Source organism: Cydia amplana, chromosome 9 (assembly GCF_948474715.1).
Source record: "Cydia amplana chromosome 9, ilCydAmpl1.1, whole genome shotgun sequence".
NCBI lineage: Eukaryota > Metazoa > Arthropoda > Insecta > Lepidoptera > Tortricidae > Cydia > Cydia amplana.
In genome coordinates this window covers 11,402,285-11,422,943 of record NC_086077.1, presented here as the reverse complement: position 1 = coordinate 11,422,943, position 20,659 = coordinate 11,402,285, and the positions used below count along the sequence as shown (strand labels likewise).

General features: G+C 38.8%; 3 protein-coding genes across 3 annotated transcripts in view; 1 reads left to right on the top strand and 2 right to left on the bottom strand.

Moving 5' to 3' along the window:
• LOC134651124 (nuclear pore complex protein Nup85) overlaps positions 1 to 20,659 on the top strand; it is a 329,105-nt gene that overhangs the window by 255,586 nt on the left and 52,860 nt on the right. The window lies entirely within an intron of this gene.
• On the bottom strand, positions 15,171 to 16,648 carry LOC134650711 (uncharacterized). Its single transcript, XM_063505643.1, has one exon. It carries the CDS (start codon positions 16,531 to 16,533, stop codon positions 15,193 to 15,195), a length of 1,341 nt encoding a protein of 446 aa, XP_063361713.1. The 5' UTR covers positions 16,534 to 16,648; the 3' UTR covers positions 15,171 to 15,192.
• On the bottom strand, positions 17,309 to 19,648 carry LOC134651111 (ecdysone oxidase-like). Its single transcript, XM_063506116.1, has 3 exons — positions 19,502 to 19,648; positions 18,992 to 19,125; positions 17,309 to 18,912 (listed from the first exon to the last, which is right to left on the bottom strand). The coding sequence occupies exons 1-3, from the start codon at positions 19,641 to 19,643 to the stop codon at positions 17,326 to 17,328; spliced, it is 1,863 nt and encodes a 620-aa protein (XP_063362186.1). The 5' UTR covers positions 19,644 to 19,648; the 3' UTR covers positions 17,309 to 17,325.

Genomic DNA, 20,659 nt, shown 5'->3' with positions numbered 1-20,659 from the left:
CTACAGAAAACTGGATCCTGCAGAAAATCGTAACCGTACCCGCAAAAAACTGTATGTCAGTGGGAAAGAGCTCTTATATCCCAAGTTTACCAATGAAAAAGCATGAAATTTTTACATTAGGTATGTAAAAATTTCATGCTTTTTCATTGGTAAAGTATGTTTTATTTTTTTAAGCGCCCTTGAAGTTGTGAACATACTGGGTAATTTTATCTTTCTTGGCATTGAATTTTTTTTTAATTCCATTCAAAGATCTAACGTTAGTAAATACATACTGAATTGGCCTATCTATCAGCTTAGCACACAAAAAAAATCAAGCATCTACCGCAATAATTCACGTCACCATAAATAAAAATCTCATCGTATTCGGCGATAGGTGAAAAATTAAAAAAAATCATAACTCCGAAAATACGAAAAATCGCGGAACATACATGGGGGTGATTCAGATAGTCCTCTAGGTCCTCTACCTCCCAGCTTCAGTATATCACTACTTCTTGGGACACCTTGTATAGTTTTAATTTTTCCATTCTCAACCCAATTACCAGGCATTTAAGTTCAACTTAGAATACCAACGATGCAACTCATATAGCGATATGAAGAAAAGCATATCATCCTACTGACTGCGCCAATTACAGTCTTAATGTTAGTATTTAAGGTTCATTTTAGTTTTCAAGTGTGATACCGTTTAGGCTGTTCTGTATTTGGACGCAGTGCAGACGACACGGCTTAATGGCATCTGAAATATGCACAAGCCATCGTGCAAGCTCCATAGTACACGGACGAGGCAGTGTTAGGGTGAATATATCGTCAGGTGACAACCAAAACTCGCTAATTACTAAAAAAATAACCTAATCATGGTACTAATACAGTTCACTATGGCTATGAACTTGTGGTGGTAGTTAGTGAGTTTTGGTTGTCACCTGACGATATGTCAAAACCATTATTGAAATTATAAAAAAGTGTAGTAACGAGTGAGCTCGGCAGAAGAGCTGTATTTTTTTTTCATATTGTGTATTTCAGTCGATGTTACACATTTCAATTTAAGCTCATTGAATCAATTTTATTTTGCTTATTAAATAGCTTATTTCGCATCAAACCCATACTCAAATTAGGGCCTGTCTCGCCACGCACTGTTTCTACTCGAATTTTGTAATAAAGGCACGAACGTTGAAGAGTCACTCAAGAGCTATCGCTGATGTCACCGGGAGGCAATATCAGACATTTCTGTAACAATTAATCTCATGAGTCAGTCGAGATCTCTTAAACATTACAGATCAACTTGACCCCGGATATTATTTATTCTGTGCCAAAGGGAATTAGATTGAGTGTTCAATAGCTAAATTATGTAAATACATCGAAATTTATCGCCTGTAATAAAAGACAGGATGAACAGTTCTCTTCCACATCGTACTCGTAAATAGAGATATTTCATCCCGTATTTCAGCTATAAACCTTTCTCAAGTGCAATTCTACAATCCTGCACAAATACTCTTTATTGCACCTCAATAAAATAAAACAGAACAGAGTAAATACATATCTTTCCTCCTAGCTTACACAACGATTTAAAATATAAGAAGATGTAAATAAATATAGGTGGCTAAAGGTTCTGACTTCTTGAGGTGCTAAGATCTTCAAGACCACTTTTAACACAATAGTAACAAATTATAATTAAATTTGTAAAGATATTATGAAATAAAAATAGTACACAGCTCGGAACGGCATTATCTTATTACTTGAAACATTTATGAGAAATATTAATATTTCTAGTAGCAAATTATAACTTGAGCTGCTTGCCGCGTTAGCTCGTAGAATAAGCTTATTATGCTGAAGTAGTTTTAAATAGCAAATATTTTGTTTTACGTTCCTAGAAATTCATTTAATAGACTTATACGAGTACTCTGGCAAGCCAACTGTCAGTAGAAAAAGGTGCGAAATTCTAAATTTGTATGAGTGATTAATTTTCAAATTGCGACCTTTTTCTACTGACTAAGTTGTCTTACCAGAGCATAGTTAGAAGGTGCCAAATGGCGGCAAATGTTCAATACCCTTTCAAGGTAGGAATAATAAAATGCTCTTCGGTGTCTTGTGTCTTAGCCGTTAAATGACAAATAAGGTACTTACCTGCTGTCTTGAAAAGTTTATTTTAAATTATTAAAGTGCTTCTATTTAATAGAATTAAGTAGGTACTCCGTTTCAGAAGTTACCAAATGTACCTGACAAAACATTTATATAGGTATTGTAGGTACATACCTACAATACCTACATGATGAAATGTTTGTGCCATGATTCGTTATGCCAAAACTTCACTTCGTGTTTTGTTACCGCATTGCTTGTATAGCTGTATTTGGGCAATTACGGCCAAGTTAATGTTCCTGGCATTAAAAATAGTTATAGTAGTGGCTTTATGTAGTCGCCATAAAGATATTCACCTCATGTTTAGCACGTGTGCTCGTACGTAAGGAAATATGCATTCAGCGCCTTCGTCACGCCGGCAATCTGCGGGAGCGGTCTCCAGTGACCATGCTGTTACACCTTAATGGAATATTGCACGTGTATATTTACATTGTACGATATCAACGATATGTAAATTGTGCATCGGAAAGCTTGGATATTTTGGATAACCGTTTTAGCTTTTAAGGCCGCGAACTGGATGCAACCTAAGCGGCGCTGGAAATCAAGGCCAAGGGATGCTATAGGTACCTAATGTCGATTTTTTTATTCGGTAGACTAAAATGGTATCGTCTTGGGTCGTCCCATTTCGTCAAGTTCTTAAATTAGACCTATTCTGCTTTCGTCACGCATTCTACATTGAAAGCCACCGACGATTGTGACGAATGTAGAATGGGTGACGAAAGCAGAATAGGACTAATTTAAGAACTTGACGAAAAAGGAATGGGACGACCCAAGACGATACCACTAAAATGACATTTCATATTATGAAATGTCATTTTAGTCTACCGAATAAAAAAAATTACTTTAGATAAAACATTCTATTGAATCTGTATACCGGTCTCCATTAATTAAATACTTTTGGTGAGCAACATTTTCTCATTTTGAGATTTGTACAGTCGCCATCAGATAAATTGAATCATCCAAACTGTTCAAAATTATCTGGACATGCACTTTAAGGTCTTCAGTATACAGGTTTTGTTCAGGTTATATCGGAATATATCATAACATAAGAATAGAGGTCATTAAATATTAGAATCTCAAACCAAAAAAAAAACATTTGACTATCGATAAGTATTTATATTAGGACTGTATCATTTATTGTATACATTTTGGTTACCCTAGCTAAGAAACGGCAACGTTTCACAGATGTTGCAGCTATCTTGGTCACATTAGCCCCACACCGTGTCAGAGAAAAATATTACCCGGTCTGACTTTTACCGCCATTACGTTTTTCAGGCCTAAGCGACAAAAACGACACGATAGAGCGACAGCGACAATATTTATTCATTAATGTACACACACTGCCAGTGACTCGTGGTAAGGGCTGAGTACCCTTATACCCTGGGCTATATGCTATTGGAATAGTTTTGTGAACATTAATTACAGTCACATTTTGTCCGGTGTGTGCTTTCAGATTACATCACATTAGAATATAATAGGTACGACATAGAGTCTGTGCGGAAAGAAAAGAGTCGTGGAATGTAAGGGGCCCAATACATTCCACGACTCTTCTCTTTCCGAAAAGGCACTATTATTGTATTAGGTATACGCAGAGCCTCTGCAAGTTAAAGTTACACGCAGGGCCGGATTAACCCTAAGGCAGAGTAGGCAACTGCCTATGGGCCCCGCCTCGGCTAGGGGGCCCCGGCGGCCCCGCGCGCGCCAAAAAAAAATGTGTTTCATATGGCCAACATTCATAAATAATTTTTTATGGTACCTACTTATACCATACCTAATGTCAAATATCAGTTTCTCAGACACACAATCATCATATGATTATGTAAATTATGTTATTTTATAGCTTTTAAAGTCTGTAAATCGAGCTCGAATTTCAGGCTCCCGAGGGCCTAAAACCTCATTAATGAAACTTCGGCCCTTCGAGTAACTCTTGTATGACACATATATTATTGTTGAGTAACATTTGACGATTGGTTCGTATCAGAGCGCTGCACGCTGCTTTCTTACAGCTCGACCTTCGGCGTCGCTTTTTAACAAATATAAACATTAATTTCAGAGGTCGCAGGTTCGAACCCCGGCTCGTACCAATGAGTTTTTCGGAACTTATGTACGAAATATCATTTGATATTTACCAGTCGCTTTTCGGTGAAGGAAAACATCGTGAGGAAACCGGACTAATCCCAATACGGGCCTAGTTTACCCTCTGGGTTGGAAGGTCAGATGGCCGTCGCTTTCGTAAAAACTAGTGCCCAAGCCAATCACTGGGATTAGTTGCCTTTTGCCTCGCATGAAAGCTCACCTCGCTGGTTATAAGTACGCTTCGGGCTTGTTAAGTATGTGGAGATTGCTGAGCTCGACCTTCAGCCTCACTTTTTTCCTCAATTTTTGGTTCGTCTACCAAATCTCTTCTTCAGCTTAGCCTTTGGCCTCGCTGCGCCAAGCTCGGCCAGCGGTCTCGCTTTTTAATACAATGGACATTGGTTGGCGTCTGTGATCTAGCTGAGCTTATCCTGAAACACGGCTTTGACCTTTCATGAAAGCTCGCCTCACTGGGTAACTTCGGATTTTTAGGCTTTTTTAACACGCTTTCACAATTTTTTCACAAAAAATTTCGCGCTCGCTGCGCTCGCGATTTTTATTGCTTTTCCGATTTACCCTGTACTTAACTTACATGCTACTTTGACTGGTTACTGAATAATCATTTAAACACATGTAAAATATTTATTATTAGGTTAATTTGAATCATGTGGCTCGTATGGTCGGACAATCGCTGTTCAGCCTCGCAAAATATTTAACTACTTATTGAGAAAAAAAGAGCTCTCCCCACACTGGACGCAAGGAGGAATCGGCAAAAACTAATATAAAAAACCTTTATGTCCACGCAAGAGCGAAAAAGACATCGTTCGGCATGTTCGGATCGGCTCAACCGACACCTTACTTACTTCCCTGTACTGAACAATTGAGCTTATGTATGCAGAATTAACTGTAAGGGGGCCCCGAGCATTGCACTGCCTAGGGGCCCCGACATGCTTAATCCGGCCCTGGTTACACGTATGATAGTTGTTGTTTTTAAGTTAGCTGCTTTGTTGTCCTCAACTTTGCTGCAGCCGCCAAGTTGCTGCTAAGCGTCCGCGGCGGGCTTCGAGCACGCTAAATACCTACAGGGTTGGCAGCAAGGCCGTTAAAAGCTTACATTTTTTTCAGTGTAAAAAAACTAATGGCAAGGTGCGCAGTCGGTGGAGGGGGAAGTGGCGCTGATCGTTACAAACACAGGTAATCTTATGGAATGTCTGACTTTAGTACTAGCGGCAGCCGCTTGAACTAATTTTACTCCATAAGATTTAACGTAGAAAGTCTGCCAAAATGAGGGCAGCACCAGTCGTGCACCTAGCGAATACTCATCCCTATTTTTAGGGGTTATGAATGTTATAATACTAGCATAAGACAAAGACAGTATGATATTCTCTGCCTATGCTTCACTGACAAGCGACTCTTGTTAAACCATAACTGTGTCAAACTAGAAGCTTGAAGAGAAGCAGTGGTGACTTTTGCGAGCCTAAATAAGAATTAGGAGCAAAATCCGACAGCCGAAAAGTGGAGTGGAGTCGTATCCTTAGGATATCGTATGGACATTTTTACTTTGACTTTCACTAGTTTCGCCTAGTAACTATTTTATTTTAGTTTCATGTGCAATCAAGCAGATAAGCAGATCTCATTCCAGGTGGATTTTTTTTTGTCCAAGGACCGGATCGGAGCCCAATCAAAATGACTGAGTGTTTAGTTTAGGTACTTATCATAATTCATATCATCAAACCGACATTAGGAGAAGCCAAAATACTACAGAACGGCCGAGGTGTTCAACTCGCCCTACAATAGAGGCGTGTTCAGATATATACTGTACACAACTTTAACAAAACAACACCTATGTATTTTAGAATTACGTATTCTTGCAAATAGAAAATCTTTATCTTTATGTGAGCACCTCGGCCGCTCCGATATATATATATATATATATATATATATATATATATATATTTTTTTTTTTTTTTTTTTTTTTTTTTTTAACAGGACCTTCATACATTTGTAAATATCGTTATCGGCCCTATGGTCCGCTTCTTATGAGTACTTCCAAAATCCGATATATTTGATTGCGAATGCGAATGTATGCAAGTTGTAGATGTACGCGAGTTGACATATTAGCATCTACTGAACAGAGTAGCGATGAGAAAAAAAGTTAGCGATGAAAAACAGAAGTCCATAATTCCCATAAAAGTTAAGCCGTGAAGGGCACGCAACATGCCGTCTAAACTTATAGGTTCGCGAAGTTAGTGATGTAATCATTTCAGTGACAACCCTGCATGTAAGTCCATGTTTAGCATAATTTATCAATTTCAATTTGTGTCCAATTAGAACTAGTTAAAGTGCGGTTATTCGGGTTCATGTCGAATTAGTAACTTGTACCTAAGTAACTAAGTCAGAGACGGCGAAGTAAGCCACGGTGAGACCAACATGCTTAATATTGGATGCATGATGTAGTGTGAAGTCCCGTTATCTATTGGGCTAGTGTGGGGACTATAACAAAATAGTTATTTGTTTTACAAGGGGGCAAAGTTATTGTTTAATCTCGTGCTAATATAGATATCCGAGTCATCGAAAGATTCCAAAATTGAACCACAAGCTTAGAGAGTGGTTCGAAATAGTGGAATCTCGAGCGTTGTTTATTGAGAAGGGGCATATAATATGTCATAGGGGCCACCCGCACCCGCAAAATAGATTTAAGATCCCATTCTATATAGCCTCCTAGCCTTTATTGTTAGCTTCATCCCCTCTTACAGCAAAACACCCACTTCAATAGTCTCTTTCTTAGAATACACAAAATGTCTCTTTCTCAAAATGTTGGTAAGTCACCGCTTAAGATCTGTGCCTCGAGGTTTATTTTGACTAAAAACAACTAGAATCCTCTATTTAATAGGATATGCTAATGTAATCTGATGCTGATCTGATCTGATGGTGAAAATGCCTGAAAACTCGCCTCTTCAACCAATGTGTCCTGCCCACCATGACCTAGGGTGCCGAGACATGGACGCTCACTAAGTGTAAGGCCTGAGTGGACGCTCGAGTTGGGCGTGCAGCGGGGCGGGGCGTGTGGCGTGCATGTTAAACAAATGCAAACGTATAGGAGCGGCCTTAGTGCACGCTGCTCAAATCATTTGTGAGCCCGACGCCACGCTGCACGCCCCGTCCAACGCTCCGCTCCGAGCGTCCACTCAGGCCTTACACTAAGGCGGCTGTGCATAAAATCCGCGTAGCACAGAAGCCATGGAGCGCGCCATGCTCGGTATCAAGCTTCAAGATCGAGTAAGGAATGTCGAGATCCGTCGCCGCACCAAGGTGCAAGACGTGGGTTGCGTCATTACCAAACTAAAATGGAGTTGGGCAGGACATGTTGCTAGGCAAAGTGATGGCCGGTGGACTAAAATGTTAACAGAATGGTGGCCGTTTTCGGATGACAGAAGCGCCTGACGTCCGTTGGCTCGTTGGGTGGACGACATCCGGAAGATTGCGGATCACTTCTGGATGAGATTAGCTCAAGACCGGGACAAGTGGCGTACTAGAAGAGAGGCCTAGGCTGATGCTATCCCAAGTGTGTACAATGGGACCTAACCTAGTTTTGAATACGGACAGTTGTTCAAATAAGCTTTACACCATCATTATGCAAGTACCTACATTTTCAGGTCACATTTATAAAAGGAAATACAGTTTTATAATAGTTATTTACGATACAAGTGCAAATTACCTATTCGCATGTGTATCGTACAACGTTTTACAGTACATATGGCCCTTTAAATTTTCGACGTAGTTACGTAATGTGCTTATTATAGCACATGGTGTCGTAATGGGCGTTTTTTTTTTGTTGCCCCCTACACTTTTTTTTTCAAATTTGGGATTTTTTATGTTATTTCTACTCAGAATCACGAGCTCTTCCTATCCTAATAGGAGAAAAAAATCATCCTAAAGTTTTTATTTCCATTACCTACGTCACCATTTTTCATAGACTTTGTATGGTGGTCGCGGAATGGAAAGATCGAAAAATGTATGGAAATTTTGGGACACTTTTTTTCTCCTATTAGGATAGACAGAGCTCGTGATTCTGATTTGAAATAACATAAAAAATCCCAAATTTGATAAAAAAACGCCCGAAATGTGCCACCTGATGTACTGTAACATGAGTTATGTAGTTGCCTTATTTGATGAAAACGTAGATCGAAGGCTACGCGTATACGCGGTTTCTTCAGTTGTGGTTTCCCCACAAGGCGGGCGCCATAACCAATAACTTATCGTAGATCAAAGCGGCAAGCGCCTACCTTAGTAACGTGTAATTGACTTTTGTGAACGACTTCTTAATTAGTAATTATCTAACGTTTTGAACGCCAATCATAATCATAATAATGGTAATTAAATTATATAATGGTTTATAGAATTCTTGTATGTTAGTTTTTAGTTTTTGACGATTGTAATGTAAATTATTATAATTATAATTATAATTTTGGCTTAGGTAAAGTTGTACTGTAATTTATTTCATGAAACAAATAATCTAATCTAATCAGAAAGCCGTGCCTAAACCACCGTGCATAGCCGTTCATAATAAAATTATTGGCCATACATAATATAATTCAAAACTTACATTGTTCAAGCGTTGCAAAGGACTTGAAACGTCGGAGTGAGTAATGTAACTAATTTATCTTATGCAATATTAATAGTTATGTACGTGAAATAACCCATCTAATGTGGTTTATGTTAATGGTACTAATCGCTGAATTACAATACCATTATCAACACGATAGTGGACGATCTCAGCGCACGACGAAAAAGCGGCTTCTCCAGTCCCCATTTTCCTCTCTGATGGATATTGACAAAATATTTTTCACAATTTGATGTACAGTCAGCTGAGAGAGAGGTGACGCCGCCATACAATTAGTCTATGCATGGGGTCACCTCTCTCTGCAGCTAGCTATCCTGGCTGGCGGGCTGACCTATATTAACAATAATAGCTATTCCCCAAACTCCATTCGTTTTGACTTTTTTCGATTTTTGATAATTACAGGAGTTACCTACGAAAAGAAAAAGAACCCATATAAATGTTTGGAAGTTCTTTACTTTTATAATAATTAAAAATTAAACAAAGGGGCATATTTTCCGCATTAATGCCAACTCGTGGTAGCCGTGAGTCTCGGCGTAAAAGTAGACATCTTTAAACAAGTCACAGAATAAATAATAGTACTAAGTACAGAAGACTCACTCTCTAACAAAACGCGTCTGTTACGATCAGCCAGCCTATTATGAATAGCTTTATCCATCTTTATCCACGTGATAAAATAACTGTCACTGTTTAACACCGTGGGAAAGAAAGTGACGGACACCGTTTTATCACGCTGTCACGTAGACAAGAACGACCATCATATCCGTACAGCCAGCCTATTATGGATAGCTTTATCCATCTTTATCCACGTGATAAAATAACTGTCACTGTTTAACACCGTGGGAAAGAAAGTGACGGACACCGTTTTATCACGCTGTCACGTAGACAAGAACGACCATCATATCCGTACAGCACAGATATGGCCGCTAGGTGGCGACAGCGCCACGCGCGGCTTATGGCTTTTCCCAAAATTGGGGCCGAACGGATGTACTTATAGCTACCTGTAGCAAAGCGACGAAATCGCGGAGTGAGACACGCCTGCTTAAGTCATTGTCAATATAGCTGACAGGAACGTGTTATCTATTGGGTATTACACGCGACACTAGAACTACATCGCTGCTGCCTAGACCTAGCACGCTTAGCAAGCTGGCAGCCTGGCAGTGATTACCACCGCCGCCATCGCCAACACGCAGCAATTAAGCCGTGCGAGTGGAAACGGTCATTAATCAACACCATTTCATAAATTGCCCGATAGGGCTGAACTACCGGTATGGGTTGCCATTATGGGTTTAACTTTAATCTACAGGTGATTCAGGAGACGTGAGCAGGACCAATAAGCCAGTAACTGGTAATATATTGTTGACCATCGTAAGTATTTAAGTGAAACGTCGTGTAGTCGCATCCGCATGCGTAATTCTGCGGGGTTCTTTCTAATGCTACAAAAACTAACTATATTAAAAACAAGAAATTATAAAGCTAGTGCGAATGAAAATGGTGATATTTACTCGTACATTATAACGCCATTTTGCCCAACTATTACTTGTTACATAATCGGGGTAAGGACATATTTTTGACGATATTAATCAAATATTGAAATTCGGTAGAAATGAATTCAGATTCAAAGTCAAATTCTATTTAAATTCGAGTAGGTATGAGGAAAAACGACCGGAAAGTTAAATTTTCTGTTTTCGCAGTCAAATACCTACTCTAGCGTTTTTGTTAAAATCATTCTAAATACATATTTCCATTTCACATTTCCATGATTTGTTAGATAACCTTTGCATTCATATTGGCAACCCTGAGACATTGAAGCCGAGCCGAGAAAGTTATTGCCTCCTGACATTATTATAATAATTAATTATTCATTGTATCAAAGATAATTAATATAGAGAGTGATGCCACAATAAATAAGCAGCGTTACGAGAAGCTGTTTGAGCAGAAGTTGAAACTTGAAATAGTACATACGTTAGTTTATCTATTTTTTAACCGACTTCCAAATCTAAAAGGAGGAGGTTATCAATTCGGTTGTATGTTTTTTTTAATTTTTAACCGACTTCCAAATCTCAAAGAAGGAGGTTATCAATTCGGTTGTATGTTTTTTTTTATTTTTATTTTTTCCATCCATATCTCCGTCATTACTGGACCGATTTTGAAAATTCTTTTTTTGATTGTATGTATATGCATACAGATTGGTCCCGTTTTTGTCAAAACCCAGTTCTGATGATGGGATCCATGAGGAATCGAGGGAACTCCTCAAATCTTAAAGACATACATATAGTGATTTTTGTGTTTTTATCAACAAATCAAGCATATAGGTGAGGGTGGGGAGGGTCGATCCCTAGGGGACACTTGGTAAACTTCATTTTTAATCAAACCAAACGAGATACATTTGTTTGCACTGGTTACACTCATTCATTTGTTCCTAACTTCACGTTCTGTCATGGCACTGTATCGGAAAAGTCAGTGGTTCAAAAATGGCGGACGGTGAAAGATTTTCTGCGTACTATATTCAATTTTCGGTAAGCTTTAACTGGATTTATTTTATAATATGAGATGGAAATGATGGTAGTGAGTGTGCTTATTTTATTTGTTGTTTATTGAAGTGATGATTAACTTGGATTACATTGATATACGCGAACACACGTTTCGAGTACGGCACGTTTTATAATCTTACTATGTATGGGGAGACTTTGTCTTTTTCTTCAGGGGAGATATGATTCCGGGATCATGTCACCCCCAAAGCGATGAAGTATACATTGTAATAAATTTACTTACAAAATGATTCATAGAGCTATCATAAATATTTTCTTTTTTTTAGTAAATCATGCCGCAAAAGTACGACCAGAGAAACACTGATTTAAACTTTCAAGGTTTTTGACTCATTATTGTTTATTAAAACGGGATTTAATGGCGTATAATTCAGATTTTAATTATACAACCGACTCCGAACTCCGAAAACGGAATTATCCCCGTGGCCGTTGAAAAGACTAACTAAAGTTGACATCAACATTTTACTAACTACCCGCACTTGGTCTTGTTTATCAAGTTAAACGTTTTACACACAGGGGATGTTACTCGGTCGACAAACAACACTTATAACGATATTTGGTTTTCAACCGGCGATATTTGTTTTTATGGATGAAATGCTATTTCAATGGCTTTCCGACCTTACAGAACCGACGGTCCATAGAAAGGATTTTAGGATTATGCAGCTCAAACACCGTCCTCGAAACGTGAGCAGTAAATTTCTAAACTTATGTATTATAGTAAACCATAACGACCAGAGATGGGTAAAAAATTTAAAATTGCTGTAGGTATCTGACGCTAAAAATACCTTCATAATAACTTTAAAAAATTTAGCTTGTTACAAGAAATTTGATGTTAATAACTTAGATTTTTGTTTTTTTTTTTAACTTTTGTTTTGGTTCAAAAATTGATTCCCTATTTTATGTTGTTTTATGGATAATATGATTACATTGTTTTTTTAAAGTATAAGATTATGGATTAATATGTGTTTGATATCTTCATATATCAATTTTCTGTAGATAAAGTGAATAAATTAATGTAGATACTACCCTCGAAATATGACATTGCCGCTTAAAATCTTTTTACCAAGTGTCCCCAAATCTGGAAGACTTGATCCCTTCGGCTTAGACATCTGATTACCGGAAATACAACTTCAAAGCATGGAAGATGCAATATATATATGTTTGCTGTGTATTTTACAAATTATAGATGCATTGCTAATAGCGATCCGAGTTATATAATCAATGAGAATCTGGTATGGGGAGACATGGTAAAAATCTGTTTACCATGTGTCCCAAGAACCAGGGTCACTTGATCCCCCTAGGATCAAGGCTCCCGACCAGGGGTAAACAAGTCTCCCTTACATAGGGGACACATGGTAAAAGTCAACAGTATGGGTTTTCATTAAATAATGGTCTAATTTATTGCACAAATCTGTTCTAATTCAAACTATTAATGAAGAGATAAATTCTGAATCGTATGGTCTATAAAGTTTTTCAATACTACAAATAGTTAAGAAAATGTATGCTAAAAACAAAAGGGGTGATCAACCCTCCCCAGTTTCCCCTACATTCAAAAACGTGGCATTTGATGAAGTGGGATCCATAAGGAAATTGATGAAGTGGAACTGCTGATGATGATCAGAACGGAACGCTTCAACGACGCATAGTACACGTTTGACGATTTGTCCTCTTCGTTATGTTTGTTAAACAAGTTAAGTTTTTAAGCCACATTTTTGTCAAGCTCGAGTTCTGATGATAGAATCCATGAGGAATCGAGGGAACTCCTCAAATCTTAAAGGCATGCATATAGAGAAGTCGGTTTTTTTTTCTTAAAAAATATTTTTTTTATTTTTTTTTATGTTTGTTACTCCATATCTCCGTCATTGCTGGACCGATTTTGAATTTTTTTTTTGATTGCATGTATATGCTTACAGATTGGTCCCGTTTTTGTCAAAACCCAGTTCTGATGATGGAATCCATGAGGAATCGAGGGAACTCCTCAAATCTTAAAGGCATGCATATAGAGATTTTTGTATTTTCATCAGAAAATCAAGCATTTTTATTAAAAACTGTCGCATTTGATGAAGTGGAACTGCTGATGATGATCAGAACAGAACTCTTCAACGACCCATAGTTCACGTTTGGCGATTTGTCCTCTTCGTTATGTTGGTTAAGCAAGCTTAGTTTTTAAGCCACATTTCTGTCAAGCTCGAGTTCTGATGATGGGATCCATAAGGAATCGAGGGAACTCCTCAAATTTTAAAGGCATACATATAGTGATTGTTGTGTTTTTATCAACAAATCAAGCATATACATTCAAAAAAGTAACATTTGAGGAAGTATAACTGCTGATGATGACCAGAACGAAACTCTTTAACGACGCATAGCTCGCGTTTGGCGATTTTTCCTCTTCGTTATGTTTGTTAAGCAAGTTAGGTTTTTAAGCCATATTTATGTCAAGCTCAAGTTCTGAACATGGGATCCATGAGGAATCGAGGGAACTCCTCAAATCTTAAAGGCACACGTATATAATTTTCTGTATTTTCATCATAAAATAAAGCATTAACATTAAAAACTGTCGCATTTGATGAACTGGAACTGCTGATGATGATCAGAACAGAACTCTTCAACGACGCATAGTACACGTTTGGTGATTTCGAATTTCGATTTTGACTTGGACTGGGCCCCGGACTCCGGACTCGGACCAGTACTCGGACTCGGCCCCGGACTCGGATCCGGACATGGACCCGGACCTTGTCCCGGAAAATCACTATGGTACCTAAACTAAATATATCACTATGATTACCATAAAATGTATACATATTACCAAATAAACTATAAGCGCCGTTAAGTGGGTCCAGGCTAGTAGTTAGAGAAGTCGGTTTTTTTCTATTAAAGATTATACAATAACTATTTGTGTAACAAGAGTGCAAAGTTCATTTTTGCTGCGAGTGCTAATTTAAGCCCCAAGCAAGCAGGTTTTTTTTTTTAAGAATTACGAGCGCGCGTAGCAAGTTAGGACTCTAAGGTCCACTTGCGCTATCCATTAGGGTTAGTGGCTAGTGGCTACTAACTCGTTAGGACTCTAAGGTCCACTTGCGCTATCCATTAGGGTTAATGGCTAGTGGCTACTAACTCGGGGTTAACCGGTTAAACCCGGAGTAACCCCAGTTTAATCGTGTGTTAACGGTTAACTCCGAGTTACTGGCGAATCCTGGACGTGCAAGTGGCAAATTTTTTATTGTTATTCAGTCTTCTTACAGATCAGTCCATTTTTGTTTTGTATTAAGTAGGTAATACCTACTAGGTATATACCTTTTCAGGCCACTCAAGCGCTGCAAATTCTGTTAAGTCTTCTTTTGAGGCACAGATAGCAGCTAGGTACCAATTCTGTTCTGATATAATACGTGTTTTGAAGAATGAATGAAAATTAATCGTAACTATTAAAACACTTATTTATAGATGGTCAAGCAGATATTGTCAGTAGAAAAAGGCGGCAAATTTGAAAAATGTAGGCGCGAAGGGATATCGTCCCATAGAAAATTTGAATTTCACGCCTTTTTCTACTGACAAGATTTGCTTGACCGTCTATATTTACTAATTCTACCATAGAGATTGATTCGAAATTCCGATTATAAAATATCCTCAGAACTCAGAATACATATTAATAGATAATAAGAAATATATTATGTGGAAGCTTGTAATTTGCATTTAGCAGATAAGTCTATCAACCTATGTCACTGACCTATGTATATTAGGCAGTAAGCATCCCGAATAAAATAAAATAAAAGAGAAAAATAAACAGATAGTACCTATTTATTTACTTATATTCACAGATTATTCCAACAATTTTTCGTCTTCACTAGTGACACTTGTATTGGCTCTCAGCGAATCAGCCGACGACGCACTTGATACAGTTCCATCTCCGTCGCACTCGAACGGTGCTCCCGTCTGTGCTACTCGATACCTCTTCTTCCATTTCACCTCTCTTCTAATCCTGCCACACACGTCAATCACGCTATTCCTCAATTCCAATGGTATACTAGAATTGATAACATCACGGAGCAACTCATCTTTGACATCATTTCCATCTGTAGGCCGAGGGAAAGCTCGAGGGGTACTCCGACCAACTCCACATTTATTCTGTTTCTTTCCTGAACAGTTTTTATGAATTGTTTCCTTCATATTCCTCCACTTATCTTCTAAATCGCCATTTTGCCATTTCATGTGCATCCATTTCAAGCTATACATGCAGCAGGCGAAGGCCACAATAAGTGAACATAAGCATATAATATAACCTAGTATAGATAGTATTGTATTTTTGCACGTGCTGCTGTAATCTACTTTGACTCCTTTCGGATTAGGATTCATTTTTCCCTGTAATATGTCCTCAAGGAGACTTAATTTTTGGGACAGAGTTGAACAGTTTGACTCTATTTCTGCTTTTAAATCTGGAGCAACTTTCGATATGTCGGTAACTACACTCATACCATTGTTGATGGCATATATGTCCTGAATTTCTATCGGGTGCTCTAAATCTCTACATAAATTGACTGTCGGTAGATAGACTAACGTCGGTAAATCATTTTTGAGATCACCAATACATATTGCTGCTCTGACACATTTGTTCACATTTTTATCATAAAAAGGTTTCTCGTCCATATATTTCACTCCGCAATCTACCGGGGAACAGTCATCCAAAGCATCTTCATCAATAGAATCACAATTTCTTATTATTTTTTGTCCAATATAACTTTTTAACTCTCGCGATTTTCTTCTTAATTTTGTAATTCTTGTATCAAAAGGAATTTCCAATATTTTTGTTTTGGTTTTATATCCGCACTTACACGTCACTTTAATATAACAAACACCCCTCTTATCATGATGAAATACAGAGGGATACACGAATACTAAAGTTTCCTGGCCTCCGGGCATAATTTTTTGCACGTGGTTGCCAAACAGAAACATAGAATTGCAATCCTGATCTTTTTCAACGGAACAACACCTCTTAAACCTAGTGCCTACCCAACATGGCGCATGATTTTCGTTCATGACTTTAAAGTAAAATTGCAGGGCAACAGAGCTTTTGTCTAGAGGAAGAGTTCCTTTAGAAAATATAGTTACAGAAAATGATTCTCTGGACATATAATTAAGGAACAGCAAGATATAAATAAACATCTCTTTTGAAACATTAGGATGACATTGTCAAAATATTGATTGATATAAATTGACTTAGCAAATAGGTTTCGTCCTCTTTGATTCCTAGATTGGGTTTTCAAGTTCTCTTTGTGAAAACTATTCCATGTGCAATGCACAATGTGCATGCACTATGAAACCGTTTAAAATTTAGTAAATACACTTTAATTAGTTCATTTTTTTTCCTGGGTATACTCGTAAATGTACCGATTACCCATCAAAAATCTACCAAGCCAGCAATACGAGATTGTACTCATATAATAAATGTCGTAGAACTTGGTAGAAGGTGCTCTATCAAAAAGCATAAAAAGATATAAGTTTGGGGAACGCCAAAATCAAGGGGACAATCGTGTATGTGTGTAACTCTTTTTTTTAATGTGCCGTCCTGACACACTTTGCCGTACTACACTTTTTTCTGGCAGGATGGCTTGAAGGTATCACGATAGGCCATAAAATTAATATTCAAGGTTATGCCCCTTCCCTGCGAGTCCATCTACCGGGTAGCTCTGTTCACGCACAACAACAGAACTTGGGTACATTCCGTCAACGTGAAGTGAACCTATCCCGCGGGATGCGCAGGCGCAACAAGCTCGCCCACCTCCTCGTCACCCCCACACACAAACTGCGCAAATCCGAAAGGTCGGTGTACGTCGTCGGCGCGTCAGTATACAACGACACAAACAGACTTAAACACTTATTGTACCAATAAATATGAGTGACTTTTAATTTAACAGGGATTCTAAAAACTCGGCTCCACAAATCGCACCATGGCAGTTATAATTCAGTTTTTTGAGTTTTTGCATATTGATCTTTAATGAAATCAGCAGCCCGCTCCGCAATCATCATTGTAGGAGCGTTTGTATTAACACTAGGTATAGTTGGCATGACGCTCGCATCGACCACTCGAATTCCTTCCAAACCCAGAACTCTAAGTTTACTATCGACCACAGCAGAAGGATCTCCAACTTTCCCCATCTTTGCAGTCCCCACTGGATGATATACATTGTACGTTAAAGTTCTAGCCATACACTCCCAATATTCATCGCATTCAAATACAGTTTCATCACAATCCTTAAAATAGATCCTTTGTAACTCGGCGTTAAATTTTCTGAAAATTGGTGTGCTTAGGATTTCCAGTACTCTTTTAAGATTTGACACATAAATCTTCATATCGTGTTCATCGCTGAAATATTTCGAATATATTTTAGGAAAATCACCAGGGTTCGTACTTCGTAACATAATTCTACCTTTCGAATGAGGTCTGCATAAGGATATGAAGAAAATAATTATCTCTTTCTCAGCATTGAACTCGGAAAATTGTTGGCAAATGTCATTTTGAAATGACAAAGCGTTGGTACACATGGTATATACGTAAGAGGTGTTTGGAAGGAAGTAATTATGGTCAATTTGTACATCAGGCAAAGGTTTATTGCCGGGGACCGACAAGAAAGCATTGACGTTCGGTTGGTCGTAGTTGGTAGAATGTGGGCCAGTCTGCTCTAACAGGTATTGAGCTGCAGCTTTAAGCCAGAACGTATCATCCCGTTTCTTAGCTCCAGTATCAATAGTTACAGGTACAGGTATTCTGACATGATCTTGAAGATTTTCCCCGACTGGCAAATCTGCTACAAGTGCAATTCCTAATTCTTCCAAATGTGCCTTAGGTCCAATGCCTGACTGCATTAAAATAACTGGTGTGTTCACAGCACCAGCACTTAGTATAACTTCCTTATTTGTAAAAAATGATGCTTCACTCCCGTTACTTAGGGTAACTTTAACTCCTTGAACTGTTTTGTCCTTAATAATAATTTTGAATGCAAAAGTGTTTTTCAGAAGAAACAAATTGTCTCTTTCTCTTATGGGGTTTAGAAGAGCAGTCGCAGTGCTGACTCTTTTACCTTTGTAGTTGCTACCTCTAATTTTTCCCACTCCCATTTGACTGTCTCCATTCAAGTCGTCCAACAATTTCAAACCCATTTCTTGATAGCCCTGCGTTAACATTTCAGCTACACCTACATGGCTAAAATTTAACTGATCGACAATGAACTCTCCATTGGTGCCGTGATCTTTTCTTAATTCGGGATTATTTAATATAAATGGGTCGACAACCTTTTCGCTTTTTTTGAAATATTCTTTTATCGTCGGCCAGTCCCAGTCGTTGTTGAAATTCCAAGGTTCGTAGTCTCCAGGGCTGCCTCTCATATGCAGGAGCCCGTTGATAGAGCCAGTGCCACCTAGGAGTCTGCCGCGGGGCCAGAACGAACGGCCATCGACGCATCCCCTGTTAGTCGTCTCGTCTACCTCTGTATAGTATTGCCATGCTTGTGGACCCCTATGTGTCGCACCGGAAAAATTGGGAATCTGAAATTGTGATTTGTTTTATAAGATATCTACATTTAATGTATTTATTACGGATCATATATTTTTTTTTATCACTTACCACGCTTTCTATAAGTGGGTCGTCGCCTGCTTCTATGAGGAGAACCTTCCAGTGCTTCACCTGCGTCAGACGATTCGCAAGCAACGACCCCGCCGTACCCGAGCCCACAATGATGAAGTCGAAGCTGGTGCCATCTTTAATATAAAACTAGTTCTTAATTGTAATTTTATTCAATCTCCAAAATAATGCACAAATATCTTTAGATTAACAATTATTTCAGAAAGCTTGGGTTAATATTTAAATGTTTTTTGTAGGTACACAGATTTTTTTAATTACAGACTTTAATTATCTACTAAGTAGTATATGTATGTAATGATAAGGTGAAAATAAGTATTTCGAAAAACTGATCAGGACTGAGGTACTCAATAAAGTTTCGAAACTAGTTTGGCATTATATTTTAAGATACCTATGAAATTTAAGGAGGGTATCCTTCAGGCTTCTGCTGACGTTAAACCCTCTTCAACGTGAAATATGTTCCGGTGGACGGTTCGGGTATTATTAAGTACACACCAGAAACTCTGTCTAAATGGTCCTTCGGCCAATCCTCGGCAAGTAGGCATTGCGCTGCCAGGAGTTGGGTGATCAGGTTCCCGAACGCGGTGCCCGCAGAACCCTGGCTGTATGCATCACAGGGATGCTCCAGACATACCATGGTTTTTGTTACTGGAGGAAGATACGAGCATAAAGCACAGAAATTGTATTATAAATGAATGTAGGTAATAACAGTTAATAATAATTTTATAAGAATGCTAACATCGATTAGGAAAATATAAGGAAATTTTTTTTTTTTTTTTGTTAGCCTGGTTTAGTGTCCCACTGCTGGGCAAAGGCCTCCCCTCCCTTCCTCCACTCAACCCTGTCGTTTGCATTTTCCCGCCAATCCGGATAAAATGCGTCCAAGTCGTCCCGCCATCTCCTCTTTGGTCTGCCTGAACCCCGGCCTACACCATCGATGGTGTTCCGTGGGTCCCACTCGGTAACCATTTTGGCCCACCTTTCAGGGTGCATGCGGCAGACATGTCCCGCCCAGTCCCACTTAAGCTTAGCGGTCTTGGCACCTACATCTACAACTCGAGTTCTGGAGCGCAGTTCCGTGTTTCTGATTCGATCAGTTCTGCGAACACCTAGTATACTGCGCTCCATCGCTCGTTGGCATACCTTGAGTTTGGACTTTAGAGCCTCCGTTAATGACCAAGTTTGAGCGCCATAGGTTAGGATAGGCAGAATACACATGTCGATGAGTTTGCGCTTGAGACACAAGGGAAGGTCACCCTTCAATAGCGCCTTCATGGACCAGAAGCTCCTCCAGGCGTTTTCGATACGTCTATTGACTTCTATGATTTGCCTGTTTTCGAAGGAAGCTATCTGGCCCAAATAAATGTACTCATCAACATACTGTATATCCTGCCCATCTACCGTGACCCCATATTTGACTCCGTTGGTCATCAACTTAGTTTTCGCTCTGTTCATTGTGAGTCCAACTTCAAGGCTCGCAGTGCTGAGATCTTTTAGCATGTGTTGCAGTTGAGATGCCGTGTGGGAGAAAAGAACAATGTCGTCGGCAAAACGCAGGTTAGTTAACTGTTTATTACCGACGACAATGCCCAGCCCCTCCCACGAGACCGCCAGCTTTTTGAATATCTCCTCTAGGCAACTGGTGAACAGTTT